General features: G+C 35.3%; 1 protein-coding gene across 7 annotated transcripts in view; it reads left to right on the top strand.

The window, feature by feature from the left end:
- Positions 1 to 2,531: 2,531 nt before the first annotated feature.
- The window catches only part of adamts6 (ADAM metallopeptidase with thrombospondin type 1 motif, 6), a 184,262-nt gene continuing 166,303 nt past the window's right edge, over positions 2,532 to 20,490 (top strand). For 3 of the 7 annotated variants that reach the window (XM_087270246.1, XM_087270248.1, XM_087270250.1), the window contains exons 1-4: positions 2,532 to 2,892; positions 3,132 to 3,384; positions 4,892 to 5,283; positions 10,562 to 10,926. In XM_087270246.1, the coding sequence (XP_087126372.1) occupies positions 5,196 to 5,283; positions 10,562 to 10,926 (453 nt within the window). In that variant the 5' untranslated portion in view covers positions 2,532 to 2,892; positions 3,132 to 3,384; positions 4,892 to 5,195. The remainder of the gene's footprint in view (positions 2,893 to 3,131; positions 3,385 to 4,891; positions 5,284 to 10,561; positions 10,927 to 20,490) is intronic. The other 4 variants (XR_015500852.1, XM_087270245.1, XM_087270247.1 and 1 more) reach the window with 2 other exon arrangements.

Below are 20,490 nucleotides of genomic sequence, written 5' to 3'. Positions count from 1 at the left end.
TAAATTAGTTACATTAACTTAATGGATTTGGGTTGGGACAACAAGAATGAATTGTGTGGAACCCAGCATTTTTACAGTGCATGACCATATAGCTATTACAGCTTAAATTGTTATGCAATCTAATAAATTTGAGTTGTGAGTGAAAATAATAGATGTCTAACAATAGTCAAAAACTAGACTATAATCATCAAAAAAAAAAAAAACAGATTCAGACAGAATCCAACTGATGACTTTATTTTGCTGTTGCTTAATATCTACTAGATTTTATATTGACAGCCCAAATGCAGACTTTAGCCAAGATGTCTACCTTTAGAACTTTAGACACCTACATGTATATTAAACAAACAAACTAACAAACAAACAAACACAAATGTTTTCTGAGAGTAGACATGACTGCAAAGAGATCCAAATTCTATTAAAAAAAAAAAAAACAGCAGAGCAAGCAGTGATGGAGAATGGTGAATACAAACTGCACAAACTGCTTTGACTTTAAAACCTCTTTAATTTACATTAAATTCTCTAAAGGCAAAGTAAAATTTTTTACAAAGTTTCACAAAACTATTCGATCACCAAACATCACCAATTGAAAAATAGCATATTCTCTTCACAATTACAGTAACGTACATAAAGCTTTACTCACACACATCATTTTAATTTTAATTAAAGTAAATTCCATGTGAGTTGATAAAATGTATATTGCAGTCTAATCCTGGATTTAACCAATGCACTAAAAAAATCTAATTGTCTATCTTTACCCCTTTCAATTGCCATTCTGTGAGTTTTCCAAATTTTCCAAAATTTTGCTTGAGCAACAACAGAATTAGCCACAATACAGCTCTTTCTGTGTTCTTTAGAATACACACATAGATAAGAAAAGTATCTCATTAAAAATAAAACCAAGGTATACAATTAATATTTCCAATAAAGCAAATAATTTCCGCTGTAAGTCCCCTGAGCATTTTGGAAGAGGGCTTTTATAAAAAAGCCTTGGCTAATTGAGTCAGTTCTTACATCCAAACCATAATTCACACAAGCTTCAGTACTGGCCTTATTTAATTAATTAAAAAAAAAAAAAAAACAACCAAAACAAACTTTTTTGGCATGTTTTAATCAAAACAATTGGAAGAACATGGAAGAAAATTTAGCACTTTAAAAAAACATTAATTAACAGGTCCCGTATTTCATAATTTACTTTTTTTTCTGTTTATTTACAGTTGTGAAGTGTACTATGGAATGTTGATTTCTACTCTGTGGACATTTGATGATGAAAATGCAACTGTGCATTTTATAAAACTGCATTTTATTAAAGTGACTATTACTTAAGTTTTAGTGGTTTGAAACAATATATTGTATAAATAGAGCAGAAAAAGTACTTGCAGTTTATTAGCAGGTTTTTGTAATGTAATTTACAAGAATAAACCAGACAATATATCACATTAAACTATTAAATTACACTTTTTTTAACTTTTCAACATCAAAAGTTGTTAGAGGAAAGATCATATCACAACACAAATAAAAATCTGCTGTGTAAAAACCTGCTGGATAAGTTGATGGTTCATTCCGCAGTGGCGACCCCAGATTAATAAAGGGACTAAGCCGACAAGAAAATGAATGAATGAATATTTCCAGTGAGCATGCTAAAGTTTAAAGTTTAATGGTTAGATGTTATATGGATCTACGGCCATTTCCAGACTCTCAATAATCTTTCATGTCAGTAAATTATTAACAATCTTTCAATCAACAATGAATATGTTTAGACTAAAAAATAATAACAAATGAAGTTGAAATACACACTGCATGGACAGTGCAATGTGAACATAACAGTAAAGCAACGCACTGTCTCAAAATGGCCACACGGTGTCACTCTAAACTAGTAAAAAAATGTCTTCGCCTGACAAACATCTGTTACAACGGAGTTAAAAGAGAATGAAATCCCAGATCTTCGAAACACCAGACGATAACTATTTGTGTATAGCTAATGACATAGGCTAATATTTGAATTGTATACAGGCTATTGTTATAGGCTAATAACAAACAGTATTCCTCTTGGCTTATTGTCTGCATGTCTTACAGGCAAAAGAATACACCTGTACTTTATTTAGCCACAAGTTTGTCTTTACGCAGCTAAATAAAACATTGATACACATACATACAAGACAATGGTTATAGAATAAAGTTGCTTGACCTTACAAACCAAAACAAAGCCTACATGTCAAGCTTAGCTAAATAAAATTAACGTTAACGTTAGCCTACTTCAATTTGTCCTCGCCACACTGCCGTTTTTGTGAGTAATGTCAAAATAAGTTCGTACAAATAACTCGAAAAATTTGTAGACTATTGTCTTTCCGTCATGGTTCAAGTTCACGGACAAAAATGTGGCCAAATCATTTTATCAAACAGTTTAAATAGTTACCAAATTCTTACGTGTTTCACCTGACGGTCGGGAGTGCGCCGCAGGCACGCACATCTGCAATGACGTCATGTCGGTCCTCCCCGTCTCTCTCGTACTGCGAGTGTTTGAGTTCTGGCTTAAATCCGGCTTCACTAATAAAGGCTGCAAGTCCTGCATGCGCACCGGTGCATTACTGTTATTATTCATCTCTGGTGAATCAGTGATCACGAGAGCCACCAATAAGCCATCTCTGGACACGTTGACATTTAAACATGAGCTGAGTTGCACAAACTTTTTAATATTTTGTAAAGTATTTTTTTTTTCATTGCATTTCTGATGCAGTGAGTGAGTTTATGAAGAGTTTTTCCCCTGTACAAGGACTGCATTTGTTGGCATGAGAGATAAAGAGAATGGCTTGAAGCTAAAGGAGAGATTTACTGAAGAATGCACTGAAGTGGATTTCAAATGAAGAGTTCTACTGTCTGCAAAATATGAAGACGGTAACTATATCATCTCTTACAGTCTTTCAGACAGTCTGGACATTCCCGGTGGAGTGTACACAGAATATATCAATGCATAACAATATAACGGAATCTGTTTTTAATAGTAACTCCTCTGTGACTGCTTTATCTCAAGCGACAACTTTATTGAAATACACTTCATCAAGCAGATAAAAAGAGCAAGAAGACTCGGTGTACATTTGTAGTCTTCTCATTGGTCTTTTGTGTTTTTATTTCAGCGGTCAGTGTAATAGTGTTGGGCAGTTGCCAGCTGTCTGGGTCAGACACGTTTTAGACTCGAGCTGCTGTCTGGAAGAAGCCGCTTTATACTCATGAATGTTCGTCTGCACAGTTGCCGCTTCAGCTTCTGCTGGTAAGAAACGCACGCAAAAAGAGCTGACGTTTAGGAAATCTAGCCTATCTGGTGGAACTGGGCCACTTTTCTGCTTGCTGATGTAGAGAAAAGCCGGCATTTGATTTGATGTTCATCCGGTGAGCTGCTTCTTTAATTGCCTTAGTTTTATTTTTACGTGGAGCTGTGGAAGTCGTGCTGTACAATCTTGCTTGACTTTATTGTGAGAGATATTGTTGTTTTTTAATGAAAAGACTTATTGTATTTTACGTTTTGAAAGGATACAGTCTTTTTTTGCAAATAGCCTTGTGCATATATTGCAGATATAAATAATGATTGATATAATAACCGATAAATTGATATGGACTGACATGAATAGACAGATCAATGAATGGATGGACTGACATTAGATAGATAGATAGATAGATAGATAGATAGATAGATAGATAGATAGATAGATAGATAGATAGATAGATAGATGGATGGATGGATGGATGGATGGATGGATGGATGGATGGATGAATTCATTCATTCATTTATTTCCAAGATTGATTCATGAGATGGCATTTTTACACATGTATTGATCAAAAGAGAGTCCAGACTATAACCCTATTGAGAATCTTTGAATAGATAGATAGATAGATAGATAGATAGATAGATAGATAGATAGATAGATAGATAGATAGATAGATAGATAGATTCATTGATTCATAAGTTGATTCATTAGTTGATTCATTGGTTGGTGTTTCGATAAATAGATCCAAAGCTTTATGATTGTGTCCTCTGGTGAACATAAATTATAATGATTTGGGAAATGTCTGTTATCTTTTTTTGTCTATACAATGGAGTTAGTATTCATCAGAAATGTTTGGTCATTAGCATTCTTCAAAATATCTTTTTTTGAGAAATGCATACAGATATGGAACAACATATAGACGGACAAATCCAATTCAAATGTTGACTACTGTATTTAAGTGTTCAAAAATATTTGCCAAATTGTAGTGTATCATAGCTCTGCACCTGTGGTTATTTTTATAGCACACTTGTGTGAACTAAACGGACCTAATGCTCTTCAAAAGTCATCAAGCAATAGGAAAAAATAAATAAATAAATAAATACATTAGTTGAAGTTAGTGCTGGCAAAAAATGACACTTGGTTACTAAGCACTGTAAGAATCACGCATTGATCTTATTCAGATGTTAAGAGTCTTGAAACTGGTGGAACTTGTAAGTCTGATCATCCACCGGTCGAGTTATTTGCAACAAGTTTTTGCGGCATGGTTTCATGCCTTGAGTCGGAAACAGGCAGGGCAGCTAATAGTCAAGTGCAGGTGTTAAAATGATAACCTGAAGTTACTGCATCCCACTCAACACCTATGAGCTCACAGTTATGTATGTGTGTGTGTGTGTGTGTGTGTGTGTGTGTGTGTGTGTGTGTGTGTGTGTGTGTGTGTGATCAAAACCTGTCCAGATGTTACAGCAACAAAACCTGAAATCTGCTTTTGATGTTTGATAAGACGAATCATGATTAGGATTTGCTGTTGAAACTTTGCGCTCTGTCAGAATGTATTTTAAGAGCATTTTATTACAGGAGAAATTGGCAATTTTCCACTGACAGCTTTTTTTCCACAACTCATTCATTTGCAGGCAAGCAAATGGATAGTTCGGCACAAGTTCCTAATATAGATCTGCTGCTCTGGAATAACATGAAGGGAGTCGTTATGGATTCTTGCCCTGCTCATGGCTGACAAAGATGCAGGCTTGAGTCCTTCCTTGAGACTTCACCTTTAGGAAGACTTCTAAACCTGGAATTAACTGTGGACTTGGGATTCTAGTGTATCGAGGATGCTTGTCACGGGTGTGTTATGGTGCGAAGCTGGATTGACCGTATCGCTTTAATCCACTTGTAGCCTCCCCCTACCCCCACCCCATGTCAGATCTTCCCTAAATTATGGAAATTTTTTGGAAGACGCTGACTTGGATATTTAGCCTGGTCTTGGCCGCTGCTGAAGCTCAGATCCTTTCGTACAACTCTCAAGGTAAGCTTAATAATGTGTGGATAAGAACTGAAAGTATGACTGTTGCTGTAACAGCTGATGTCATAGCAGTTCTAAAAATTCAACAAGCCATAACTCATTTTGGCTCACACTGATGTCATTAAGACACTTTCAACTCTACCCAGAGGAAACTTTCATTGCTCAGTAATGCTTCATGCAAGCTTGTTTTCTAAAAGTCTTTTATAAAGAAATTTAAGCTGAGAAACAAATGAAAATTTTGTTGACCTCCATAAATGAAGGTTAAGTCTGGGTCACTGGGTAAACTGAATTCTGGTTATCTTGTGTCAAGTTTTAGACTGCTCTTTACCTGAGTTAACAGTTAATCCTAGGAATTCATACCCTTACGTTTCACTTTCTGTAATTTTTAACCCTTGGTTAATGTCCTTCAATGCGTATTTGCAATGTCAGCAACACTGATTGGATGAACACAGCAGGCAACTTGTTAACATAACTATTTAGGTAGGAATTAAACGCCCTATTTCTCACTTAAATTAACACTATCTGCCACTATTTATTTTATTTTTTCTTTCAAACATTAAAACGGCTCTTTAATAACAATGTGTGCCATTTTTGTGAAGTTCTCATGGATATTCAGTTAATTTAGAATGTGTTTGTAAAGCAATACAAATTCACAATAATTATTCTTCCAAAGCAACTTTACAAAAAGTGTGCATTTTAACAATGCAGTAAATACAAAATCATAAACTTTTAAGGTGTGAGTAGGTTTGACAGTTCAGCTGTCAAGCGTATACATAGCTAATTCACACTTATACATTATAATGCACTTTTCAAAAAGTTAGTGGAAATCTATTCTATTTTTTGTTGTTATGTGGCAAAATGACCCGACAGTGCCACCTACATGTATGTACTCTTTTGATGGAGTTACATTTCACACACTTGTACGAAAATTGGCACACGCATCAAACATGCCAGTACCTACAAAAAAGTCTCTTGTATATTTAGGTATGAGGTCCCTTTCATTGCTGTTTGCAGCTTTATTTATAATTTGTTTTTGTGTATATATTGTTTTATATATATATTTAGGATAGCTACTGGTTTAATGTGGGTAGTGGTGCAAATAATAAAACTATGTTTTTTTGTATTACTTTTGTATTACTTGTTTGACCTAATGACAACCGTGTAGGTTAATACGTTGTCCCATTAAACTCTTATTCTTTTGAGAGCGATAGTGTTTTAGCTGTAATTTTTGAATGTTTATTATCCTGTTAATTTGATTAAGCACATACGTCTTTTCATTTAGTGTTAGTCTGATGCATTGAACTTGGAACAGTTCCTTTTGTATCTCAGCTTTTCTCAGTGAGGTTCAATAGAGATCAAATGTAGAGTATTGCTTCCTTCTGCTTCAGATTTTTTTTTCCTGCAAGAAACATCAACAGTAACAAGACGTTTTCTTCTAGAGCAGAGATTTTCAGTCCTGCTCTTGGAGAATCAGTGTCCTCTAGACTTTAGTGATCTTCAACAAACTTGTCTGAAAGTCAGTCTGAAGAGTAACTGGTAGTTTAAACCCTGTGGGAACCAGAAATTGCTGAGCCTTTTTTTGGTACTTCTTACAAAATGAATTGAAATATTTAGTATGGGGTGGGCTTTCTTTTTGTGCATTATTAATTTGTAACAAACTAACTTTAAGAGGTGCATAGTTAAGAATATTGTGGCTTAAGCATCAAACTGAATTCATCAAAGAAGAACTGCCAATACAAACACAGAAGCTAATGGTCAGACTTTGATTGAAGATTACCAAACATTTTTTTTTCAATGGTCTGTACATGTTAATTGTACTTGTACATGTTAACTGTACATGTTAATTGTACACCTGAAGCATAACAATATGTGCTAGCAAATTGAACATAGTATTATTAGATTTCTCACAGACTAAACTCTAAACTCTGCTGGACAGTAGCCTTCCAGAAGGGTTTTAAACATGAAAATATTTATTTTGCGTTTCTAACTGTTTGTAATGGAGTTCTCAGTTACACTTCCTTTTAAGTATCTCTTTTGCATCAGCCAATAAATGGAATTACATTTTAAATTTATATTTTATTCACTTTTATCCAAAGTCATTCACACACAATTACACTGTGAACAAACTATGCAGTTGGGGATTCAGTAACTTGCTCAAGGGATTCACCTCAGCCGTGGTATTAAGGGTGAAAAAGAGTGGTTATTCAACTTTGACCATTTAAGTCCAAATTTCTGAGCAGAAGTCTTTTGTAAAAGTCTTCATTTGCTGACTTTTCAGTGCTGTAGTCTGAAACACCTGAGACATTGGAAGTATTTCTGTATTAAAAAATCATTATCCCAACATTAAATTATTCTGCATTAAAAAGCTATGCTATCGACATTAATTTGAATCCATATGCATCTATTTTTGACAGGTTTGCTACTATAATTCAATGTAACATACAGGGTGTGTTCATACATTGTAGATTTGATTTGATTTGCTGTGTTATTGCAGTTTATTTGACAAAGCGTGAATGCTAACATCTGAAAGTTAATGCGAAAAAACAAGTGGACCAAGGTGATTGGGTCCACTTCTAGACAGTTTAGCTGAAATAGGAACACAGCACAAATCAAAGACATCAAAATAAAAGCCAAAATTGCACATGGTGTTGTGAAATGCAAAGAAATAAGACAGAATGCTCAAGACTTCCAGGTCACACCCGGCATCAATCCGATCACAAGTGGACCAGGCTAAATACATTTTGAGCTTGTCCATCTTTAACCAATTTCCAGAGGTAGTTTAAACATGGCTGCTCTCCGCCTTCTGAGCTCATTCCTAAACCCAGTAGCTGGAGAGGCTGATTTAAACATTGACTACGTTTACATAGACATCAGTAATCAAATTATTTGCCCCTACTGGAATTGGGGTATTGGATGCATCTATGAAGTAAGAACTGGTGGAAAAGTGTTGTTTCAATGGAATTTGATACCACATCCTGAAAAGAAAAAAAACTCATGAGCTCAAACTCTGTGTCTGTGGTCCTTTACCGACTCAGTAGGTGCAGAGAATAGTGTCAAACAGCCGTGTGTGTATGGACTACCCTGTCACAAATTGCATAAAAAATCCTACTTGATGATAATAGTTTGATTAAGGTGTTTACATGTCTGTACTGTACTTCAATAATGTGCCTAAAATAGGCAAAATCCACCTGTCTTAATTCCATTTCTGTTTAGTTTTAATTATGACTTTAGTTGGATTAAGGTAATCAAAAACCGCTTTGTACATGGTAGACACTTAACCAGAGTATTGTCTTAACCAGATTATTGGTGTGAATGTAAACATACTCATTGACAGTGGTAATCTTTGGTATTGTACTATAAAGTTTTTTCTCACCATAGGTTTATAAATAAATAAGCTCATGTATTTATCTGAAAATAAGATTTTTGAAATGTGACTTCTTTATTCTCTTCAAAGATCAGCTTTCATGTAGTGCTCTTATGTGAAAAATAAAAGCATACACATGTTAAAACTGTAAAACAGAATTAAGTCTGTATCTATAAAAATCAATTATCTATTAGTTAATTGGTCAGTTCAGGGCTGCACTGTGGCGCAGTGGGTAGCACAATCCCCTTACAGCAAGAAGGTCTCTGGTTCGAGCCTCGGCTGGCGATTCTGTGTGAAGTTTGCATGTTCTCCCCGTCTTTGCATGGGTTTCCTCCGGGTGCTCCGGTTTTCCCCACAAGTCCAAAGGCTTGTGATATGGGTGAATTGGGGTAGCTAAATTATCTGTTGTGAATGAGTATGTATGGATGTTTCCCAGTAATGGGTTGCAGATGGAAGGGCATCCACTGTGTAAAACATATGCTGGATAAGTTGACGGTTGAATGAATTGGTCAATTAATAAAGTAGCCTATTCATAAAGCATGTTTTAAGAGCTTATACTTAGCTAATGATTGATTATAAAGCTTGTTTGTCATGCTGTTCCGGGAGAGAGCCATGAGCTCATAAGATCCTCGACCCCACGGGGTCCCTCCCGTTTGCAAGACAAGAGTGGAGTTTAAGCTCAGGTAGATCTCGAGAACTCCCCTGCTGTAGTAGCTAATGAATAGATAGTGATTGTTCTTAAGAGATAACTAACTGACTAGGAGAATGTTTATGGTGCCAGTTTGGATTAGTCAATTAACTTACGCTGCATGTTTTTGGACGATAAGAGGAAACCGGGGAATCCAGGGGAAACCCACATAAGCGATGGGGAGAACGTGTAATCTCCGCACAGAATCGTCGGCTGACTAGCTAAAAACTAGAACCAGTGACGTACTTGCTTTGAGGCAACAGTGCTTACCACTGGGCCACCGTTCCACCTATCTAAGAAAGGAGGAGGTGGGGTGGAAGGGGAAATTCTTTTAAAAAGAAAATGGCTGTTATATGGAACTTAAGGTATTCATAGTGGCTTAGTAATCGTGTGATTGGTGAATCATAAATTGAATAATGCAGGACCAGCCACAAGCAATCATAAGCACGTGATCCTCTTTAAATTAGTTTACAAATAAACTTCACTTAATTGATCTGGAAACGTTTACAGTGACTTTTGTGTAAATGGTGAAAATTGTGCTATTTCTTGCAGTATTATGTCGAAGGATCAGAGAAATACCTGCCCACAGACCCTCTTCAGAGAACTGGTTGAAAGTGGACACACAAAGGAAACAAATGTGTGTGTTTAAATGTGTGCATGTGAACAGTAATGTGTCTCCTCTGTCCACTTGTGATTGGACAGATAAAACAGATCTTAATATCAGGTGTAAACAAGACCATAGTTGCAATGTTGTCTATTACAGGCTAAAGATTCGTGGCTCTTTACAGCAGATTTTTTAATGAGAATTCCTGTTTTGTTTTGACTTCTTTAAATATTTTACAAGCTTTTCATGAGATTTTTGGATCAAATGTACTCACAACTCAACCTATGCACAAAGTATTGCTTTAGATGTTCAGGAAGTTCTGTCACAAAATATGAATCATAAAAGCCATTCACTGTATTTTCAGGTTAAGTCTTAAAAATGGCAGGGGAAATGTTAAGCAAACCAGGACTAAATGTCATAAAATGCCAAGACAATCAAACAAGTGTCAACACAACCTCCCAATCTCCTAATCTGTGAAAGAGCAATTAAACTTTCCTCTGAGCACACCTGCTACTTTACAGTGCTGAAATTGCTTGTTGATTTTGTATTTCTCTTGATTACACTCTCCTTTGTTCACATGCTGTTATCTGCTTCACTTTATTTCCCACATCAACAAAAAAAAAAGCGGAATTCCTGTCCACGCTGGAGCACTATCAGCTAACAGTACCAGTGCGGGTGAACGAGAAGGGCCAGTTCATGAGTTACACTGTGAAGCATTACAGGCCTGGACGGCGGCGACGTGGACTGGACCAGACTGAGCTGGACCACACCGAAACCAGGCTTTTTTACAAACTCTCAGCCTATGGAAAGCACTTTCACCTGAACCTGACACTCAACCCCAACCTGGTTTCTAAACATTTCACGGTAGAATACTGGGGCAAAGATGGACTAGACTGGCAGCATTCAGTGGTCGATAACTGCCACTATGTTGGATACCTATTGGATCAATATAGCACTACAAAAGTGGCACTGAGCAACTGCAAAGGCTTGGTGAGTACAACAGAAATATTATTTGGTGTATGACAATGTAAGTAGCCTTTACAATCTTAGAATGTTGCTTTAGATTACTGTTGTTTTTCACCAAAATATCTCAGGAAAAGGTAGACTGTTTTCTACTTAAAAGAACAGACTGGAAACTGTACATTCACACAGGGATATGAATCCACTCTGGCCAGTGACATGTGGAATATGCATTGCATTTTATTGCCCACATATCTAAAGATTTTCAGCTGAAGTGTTTACTTCCTCAAAGGGCCCCATATTTGCTGACTTAGACTTTGTCATGTGACTGATACTCTGTCCTTACTGTGGATTATTTTATTTTGTCTAAAACCAAGTGGCTTGTTAAGATGTGCCATTTCTTTTAGTTAGCAAACTTGTGATGTTCACCTGGTAAAGATATAGGAAAAAAGGCTTACATTGTTGGAGCAAACAAAGCTTTATTGATGGAACAGAAAAAAAAGCTACAAAGGTATTTTAATTGGACACTAACATGCATATAGCCATGCATATAGCACACAGACACATCATAATAACTTAACAACTGCATTTCAACCTAATAATGGAAAAAAATTGTGCAATTTTAACTTCTTCCCAATAAGAGGTTTATTTAAGTGTGCTATTATTAGGATACTTCATTTAAACTAAAAATAAGAATATGTACTTTCTGTCTACTTCTTAAAGTTAGTGTAAACCGGAAGTTGCCGAGACTTTTATTTTAGTATGTTGATGTATTCTCGTCTCAGCCTCAGACATCATGCCAAACATCACCCAGGAACCTGTGGCCAAACATATGACATACTTTTCTAGAAACACTTTAGCAGATCCTCAGTCATCCTCTGATTGGTTTAAATGGATTTTCATGAGTCGAAGCCCTCAAGTTGATGTCAACAGAAGGTTCACCACTCCAAAGCTGAAAGTAAATGGTCAGACTTTGATTGAAGATTACCAAAACAATTATGTTTTTCAGTGAATTAACCTGCACAGATTAATTATTCGCCTTAAGATTAACATTATTAGCTAGCAAAATAAACATTGTACATTTGATTTCTTGCTGACTTTTAATACTTTTAAGAAAGGAGGTTCTCAGAATTATACTCAAAATTGCAATTAAGTATATTTGACTGATACCGACAGAACTTGTATACACTTGGCCAATACATGTTTATTGACGTATACTTAAAACTATATTCAACCATCCAGAATGTACTTAGTATGATTTAAGTAAATGCCTGTGTAAGTTCATTTCATCCTTGATTAGTGATATTAATGAGTATTTCATTTGTATTACAATTATGTTACAGATCAGTTGTCATTGTCTTCGAACCCACAAACCCTGTGCATTTAGATGGGTTAAGTATACTTGATAAAATAAATGTAAAGTATAATTTTTTTAGATTAAGGGTTAGCATTATCCAGTTATTGAAGAAGTGTTTATTTCTCTGCACCAATGCCCTATGCCATCAACGAATGGAAACGCAAAACCAAATGTTGCTGTCAGACAGATTTTCTGATCACAAACTGTTGGTTTGACAAGCAGACAGTCCTACCCCCAGTTTACACCATTGGGAATTCTATACAAGCAAAGCAATGTTTTGGTAACGCCATGACGTTTGCACTTTGCAGTGCAATCAGCCAATGATTGGCTTTCTTGCAGCTGTCTCTGCCTATAGAGTGCATTTGTGCATGTCAGTTTTTTTTTTATTTTATTTTATTTTATTTTATTTTTTTTACCAATGCTGGTTACAGAAGTATTTTAAATAAGCTTTTAAAGTCATAAAGCAAATCAAGCATCTATGAGGTTATTAACAACATTACAGTCTTTGATTTGTAGCGAATAAGGGAAAAATCCATGAAACATTGGGATTACACAATTATATTAAAACAATGTAGTAATCAGAAGTATATAAATGTAAAGATGGCCAGTTGTGGTCTTTCATTGGAGTGATTGGAGCTAAAGATCTCTTTCAGTGCACTTGTCCTGCTAGTGCTATATTGCACCAAAATAAATTGCGATAAACAATATTATTGTCATTTTAAGACCATGGCATCCCATGCATATTTTATAATGCCAGAATGACAATATAATAGCATTATAATGTAGGTACACTCTTACAATGAACAAAGATAATTTAATTTAATTATAGTGCTTTTAACAGTTTAATAGTTATAATAGTAATAGTAAAAAAACAAAAAATAATAACTTTCAACTAAAAAGTGCAAGGTAAAAGGTAACAGAGACTAAAAAGTTTTCAGTTGTCAGGCACCCATATATATATATATATATATATATATATATATATATATATACACTGTAAAAAAATTCTGTAAAATTTATGGAAAAATACTGGCAGCTATGGTTGCCAGAACTTTTTTTGTAAAAGAATACAGAATTTATCTGTTAAATAGTTTTTAAAATGTATTAATTAACTGATGCAATGATAATTTACAAACCTTTGAGTTAATTATTTATATTTGCAGAAAGCAAATACATTTTAATTGAAATTTACTGGCATTAAAATCAATATTTTAAATGTCTAAGTAATATATCTGAGCATATTGATAACTATTGTACATCAGTTCACTACAAAAAATTTTAAATAGTGTAAAGTCATTAAATGCAATATTGTGCTCATCTGTTATTGTAATTAACAAACAGATTTTCACTGCATTAGTAACCACACAGTTATATTTAAACAAAAGAAGATGCAGCATAACATCAGATTGCCTTAGTTCATCATGGACTTGCACACAGACACTACTAACTAATAAGTGTCTAATTAAAGGAGGATCGAGAATTATTGATGAACATCTGTTAACAGCAGAATCACTGAAGGAAAGAACAAGACCAAATAGCACAAATTACAGCCAAAATTAAAGATGAAATCAACAGAATAAAACTCTTAATAAAACAATAATTAACAAAAATAAAACAAATTACACAATAATATGTAATTTCTCAAGATCTCAGCAGAGATCAATAAACAACTCCACAAACATCAGGAGCTTCACTTTATTTCTGTCATCTAAACAAAAGCTCTTAATGAAAATTTTGTTGTTCATTTGAAGTCACCATATGATGGAGGACAGTTTTCTTTAGCTGGGATCTTCAACTCCTTGATTTCAAAAGAAACAAAAAAAAAGGAAGCTTCAGCAATAAATGCCAGTTTAACAGGTCTGAATACACCATTCATAATGAGAATGTTTGAACTATGGCAGAACTCAAAAACACCCAGACATCAACAATTAGTCTTTGAATCTCAATAATGGTGACAAACAAAAAAATAAAAAATCTAATAAAAAAACAACCCAGAACAATACAAAACACTCTAAAAAATTACCTCCCAAAAACAAAATAAATGTCAAAGAAAGAAATTTAAAGAGCATAAAGCTGCATAATTTATTCATGTTGCAATGTATGCTGGGAGTTTTGTAATATGCTGGTACCCAGCATGCATTGCGGAATGAATATATTAAGCAGCTTTTTTTTTTTAGCAACCATGGTTGAGGTTCATATCCTTATTCTTAATGTCTGTGTGTCGCAAATGAGTTGCTATAATAATTATTAATTCTTTCATAATTGTTTGTGACCCTTCTGGATGCTGTACTACTGTCCCAAGTACTATCACATAAATTAAATAGAATAACTTGCCATTTTTTTATGACTTATGAAATTCACTCTGCATTAAGTACGTAAAAGTTTCATCACATTACTTGCTATGACTGATGAGTTTCAGAAACACAGTGAACAGCTAGAGAAACATTAAGATATAAGAGTACCGGTCCAAGAGCTCAACTAAAGCAGTCTTTGATCTCCATGATGGTGAGGTCAAATCAAAAACTTTAATTAAAAATATAAACCTCTGTTAATTATCAAATATTTTTGCAGATATGAGAGAACTGAAGTCCAACTGTAATCAGTGAAGCTGCTAATGCTGTTATTTAATGGAGTTGTTTAATTCTCTGTTTTAATTCAGTTGGTTTGGTGCGAGGCTGTGTCTGTAGTTTTATTTCTTGTTCGTTTCACTTTGTCTAGTGCACTAAACTAAATAACTAATTTAGGGACTAGTAAATGAGGGTGTGTGGTTAGATTTCAGACACTCTGATTAGTTTCTCGAAAACGAAGGTTAGATCTGTTACAGCTATTTTCCGTATTTTGCACTGAAATTAGCTGTTAATCGTTTAACAGTTTTTCACTGTAGATTTACAGACTTTTACCGTTAAAATAAAAAAAGTCAGACTTCAGCTGTATATATATATATATATATATATATATATATATATATATATTATGTCTGAATTATTAGCCCCCCCTGTTTATTTTTTCCCTAATTTCTGTTTAACAGAGAATTTTTTAACACATTTCTAAGCATAATAGTTTTAATTACTCATTCCTAATAACTGTTTTTTTTTATTTTTGCCGTGATGAAAATATAGTGCTAGACATTTTTCAAAGCACTTTTATACAGCTTAAAGTGACATTTAAAGGCTTAACTAGGTTAATTAGGTTGACTAGGCAGGTTAGGCTAATTAGGCAAGTTATTGTATAACGATGGTTTGTTCTGTACACAGCAAAAAAATAGCTTAAAGGGGCTTATAATTTTGACATTAAAATGGTTTTTAAAAATAAATAAAAACTGTTTTTATTCTAGCCAAATTAAAACACGATAAGACTTTCTACAGAAGAATTTTTAAAAAAGAAAAAAAATCAAAGGGGGGCTAATAATTCTGACTTCAACTATATATAGAGAGAGAAAGAGAGGTTGTTGAGGTTGAGGGTAAAATGTTGCTAGAGTTGTTTTTTATGTAAGGGGCGATATATTGCATCATCAAAAATTATTGAGGTTATGTCCATGTGTTGTGTGATAAGTCAATATATTGATTATTATGACAGGCCTACTGATCAGTTCAATTTTCTAAACAGCATCAGGGGTTGACATCACCTCATACTTCATTTTTCTTATAAATTTTTCTGACCAATCAAATGCTCTGTAGTATTTGATATGTCCTACCCTCTTCAATATGTTATTGCTTCTGCTGAAATTGATTTTTGATCATATAAAAGAGTGTTCAAATCGAGCGTCCAAATATAAGAAAATAATAAACTTTTTTTCTGCACAAACTTTGCTATTAATCAAGATTGTTTTCAAATTAAGTTAAAATAATGTGAACAGATGAGTTCAAAGCTAAGATTAGGATTGTTTTTTATCAGTTTCCCTTAGAAATCAGTTTTGTAAGAAATTTGGGTTTTTAAACACTGAAAAACGTAGTTCATTGTCCATCTCCAGCAGATTGACTGTAAAGCCTCAGGTCAGCTTTCAGAATGAGTCAGCATGTCTGCATCACATTAACAAAGCTTCTACAGTTTCAAAAAAATCAAGCTAGAGCTTAAAACACCCCGTCTGTGTTGCTGCCAGATTTCTTATCTATGTCCCTGTGTCTGTGTACACGGCTGCTTCTGCTCACTGTTAAAGTGACTGCTGAGTGACAGCAAAATATTAGCTTAGCTGTCTCTCCACATCGAGCCTGAATCCCTCCCACACCTGCAAGCCTGCTCCCAGCTGATTCCTATCTCATGCTGAGCATTTAAAAAAAAAAAACACTTGAACAGTTGCTGTGAAAACCAGCTTCCTGTGATACAAAATGAGTATTGTAGTATTAGATCACACTTGTGAGTTTAATAAATCAGTTTGACAGTGTAAGTTGGCTTGACAACAAACTCCACACCTAAAAAAAATTGTCATTACCCAGCTCACACGCAACGTCATAAGATGTTGATGTTACTGTAGGTTAGATTTTGGTCTCCAGTGTTGTCGATTCCTGGTTGTGTTGGAAAGTGACCAAAATCCAACTTCGAGCTAACATCTCCCAAATAGCATACGAATGTGGGCCACTTTAGGTAGCCGGATTTGAGCCACATGAATTTTGCTAGCTGGGCTTAAACCAACTTCATATTGACATCAAATACTGCCATATATCCATCAGGTATGGCAAACAAAATCCAACACCTGATAAACGTCATAGTGGTGATGTCCACAACACGTCAAGCTGCAAAATCATTAGATGTTCATTAGACAGGTGGTATTCCTTCAGCCCAGACAAAATGAATGTGAGCCTTAAGTGGCCCACCTGTACAATGCCAAAGGGGGCCAAAGATTCAAATTAATTTATGGGCCATTTACGGCAAAGATATGGCACTTATGGCAAAATTTCAATGTGAGCCCAATGTGGCCCATGTGTAAAATGATAAATTTGGCCCAAATGACTAAGGACAAATGCGAAAATAGTGGCATACTCATTTAAAGGATAATCTGGGTCTAAACCTAAGTGGCTCACACGTTTAGGTGCAAATGTGGCCCAGTTATCTTAAAACACATGTGGACCACATATACTAAAGTCACCATCATGGAGAAAAGTGTTTGCTTTAGTTAGGCTCATAGCCCTGAACTTCTTAACATATTTTTTTTTTTGGGCTGCTGTAACTCTTATGAACTTTGCTTGTAAAGTTTGTTTATTACAACAAACAAAATGAAGTGAGTCACAGCCTGTGATGAAATCTTATAATTCATTGGTGGTTACCAATGATTAATCCATTATTAGAAGTGATAGGCCAGATCAGGGCCAGAATAAAAGAACAGAACTGGGTCAGTTCTGGTTCATTTGGTTGAACTCTGGCTAATACATGATATTGCTACAGCTTAATTGTGGCCCAGATCTGGCAAACAGGAGTGGACTGCCTGAGTGCCATCATTCCATGCGGTATGTGGGCCGGATTTGAGCCACATAAATTTTGCTAGCTGGGCTTAAACCAACTTCATATTGACATCAAATATTGCCATTTATCCATCAGGTATGGCAACCAAAATCCAACGCCTGATAACGTCATAGTGGTAATGTCCACAACACGTCAAGCTGCAAAATCATTAGACGTTCATATTTTCAATGGAAAGTAACCAAAATGCAACATTTGTCTGACATTGGACACTGTTGTTGGCCTGATGTTGGGTTCTGACATCAAACTCAATTTTAATTTCCAAACAAAATGAAACGTCCCACCACGATATTTTCCAAATCACAGCCATCTTTATTTAGAAGAGTCCGCCCTTCCACCCGTATTCCTCCTCCTTTCCAAGATGGGTGGCATGGTGGCCCAGTGCTTAGCACTGTTGCCTCAAAGCAAGAACATCACTAGTCTAGTCATTACCAAGCCAGCCAGCGTTTGTGTGCATTTACACGTTCTCCCCGTGTTTATGTGGGTTTTCTCTGGGTCCCCTGGTTTAATCCCACCACCCAAAAACTTGCAACCTGTTAATTGACTAATCCAAATCAGCACTATAGGGATGCTATTAGTAAGTCGTTATCTCTTAAGAGCAACCACTATCTCTTCATTAGCTACTACATCAGGGGAGTTTTGAGATCTACCTGAAACTCCCCTCTCACCCTGCAATGGGAGGGAGCCTTGGGCTCGAGGATCTTATGTGCTCAGGGCTCTCTCCCGGAACAGCATACCAAACATGATTTAAAATCAATCATCAGCTAAGTGTGACCTCTTGAAACATATATAGGGGGATCGAGATCAGGTAGGTCTCGAGAGCTCCTCCTGGAAAAGGGAGGAAATGAAGATAAGGCAGAGGGGTCAAATCGGTCTATTTTTTGTGAGCTTGAATCAATCTGATTGAATTATTACTGATCAATGATCACAGATGAGTAGCCAGCCGTAATCAATCATATCATGTGCTCCTCTCGAAATTAGTTTATAAAACTTCCGTTATTCAGCAATTGGCTGATTTAGAAATGAAAAATTTGAAAAATTTACACTTATGACTGCTTTTGTATTCCAGGTTCACAAAAAAGAAAAAAGAAAAAATATATACATATATACACACACACACACACACACACACACACACACACACACACACACACACACTCACACACACACACACACACACACACACATATATATATATATATATATATATATATATATATATATATATATATATATATATATATATATATATATATATATATAAATCTTTCATTAATACTTGCAATGACATAAGTAAACTGAACTATTCCTTTAAATAACTTCAATGGTAACTACTTTTTCAAAGTGGTAGCTTGACTGTAGTTTAAATAATTTATATTATGAGTAGCTTGTATCTTGGCAGGCCTCAGCTTTAAAGTTGCTTCCCTGACACTGGAAGCTAGATTGCATTTGTGCATGTTGTGTCTTTAAGTTGACGAGCGACTGAAGGGAAAATTCCCAAGAGATCCGGCACTGTGCAATTACCTTAAACTGGTGTGTTCATGTGGGAGGACAGGCCTCGATATTGGATTCCACCCTGGTATCAGCAGCACCCTCGCATAAATCTATGAGAATTTAGAGTGGCTCTGCTGGTCCTGAAGCATTTCCTGCAGCCACGGAGTCTGCGTGCAAACACAAAACCTTCTTTCTAAACCACTTTCAGACCTATAGTTTTAGGAGTTCAGTAAATGTTGAGCCAGTAGATAGCTTTACCTGAACTCCTCAACTGTTAAAAGAAGTATATTCTATATACACTCATTGGCCATTTTATTAGGTACACGTTGCTAGTGTTGAGTAGGGCCCCCTTTTGTTTTTAGTATCGCCTCTTTTCTTTGTGGCCTAGATTTAGTAAGGTGCTGAAAACATTCATCAGAGGTTCTGGTACATGCAGTTGTTGCGGATTTGTTGACTGCATATTCATGATGTGAATCTCCTTTTCCAGCACATCCCGAAGGTGCTCTACTACTGAGATCAAATGTCTGCAGAGGTCATTTGAGTTTAGAGACTCACTGTCATCTTCAAGAAACCAGCTTGAAATTATCTGAGCGTTGTGAAATGACATGTTTTCATTTTCCAAGTAGTATCCCAAGATGAGTTCACTGTATTCATAAAAGTAAGGACATAATTAGCAGCAATTTAATGGTAGGCATTTCAATGATGCTTAATCTGTGCCAAAAAAGAAAATATCCCTTACACCATTACACAGCCTGAACTACTGATACAAGACGTGATGAATCCATGCTTTCTTGTGGTTTATGTCTAAATCTGTATCTACCATTCAAATGTCACAACATTAATCAAGACTTATTAGATTAGACAACCCATTTCCAATCTTCTGTTGTCCAGTTTTGCTGAGCCTCGTTGCAGACTTCACTTATATTATTAAGGTAACTAGCTAGGTTTTCCATCATTAATGTGCATTTTGAAGTATTGGATGAGAAACAAGTGATGGAAAATTGTACAAAAGCACGCGCATCCCTCTTAACTGGGTGCTCAGCCAGAAAACGCAAAAGGTGCAAATTAAATATTTATCAAAGGCGGCAACACAAAAGCTCCAAAAATACAAATTTATTAAATTAAAAAAGCTGACAGTGATCATCACAATCAGGTGCTCAATTTTGTACATTTCCGGATCACATAATATCCTCTTGCATATATGTCCACATATACATACATACATACATGCACACTCATTCATAAATATGATATTTCAAGTGAAAATCCAAAAAAATAAACCATAATAT

Source organism: Danio rerio, chromosome 10, assembly GCF_052040795.2.
Source record: "Danio rerio strain M-AB ecotype USA chromosome 10, GRCz13ab, whole genome shotgun sequence".
NCBI lineage: Eukaryota > Metazoa > Chordata > Actinopteri > Cypriniformes > Danionidae > Danio > Danio rerio.
This window is presented reverse-complemented; position numbering and strand designations above follow the sequence as displayed.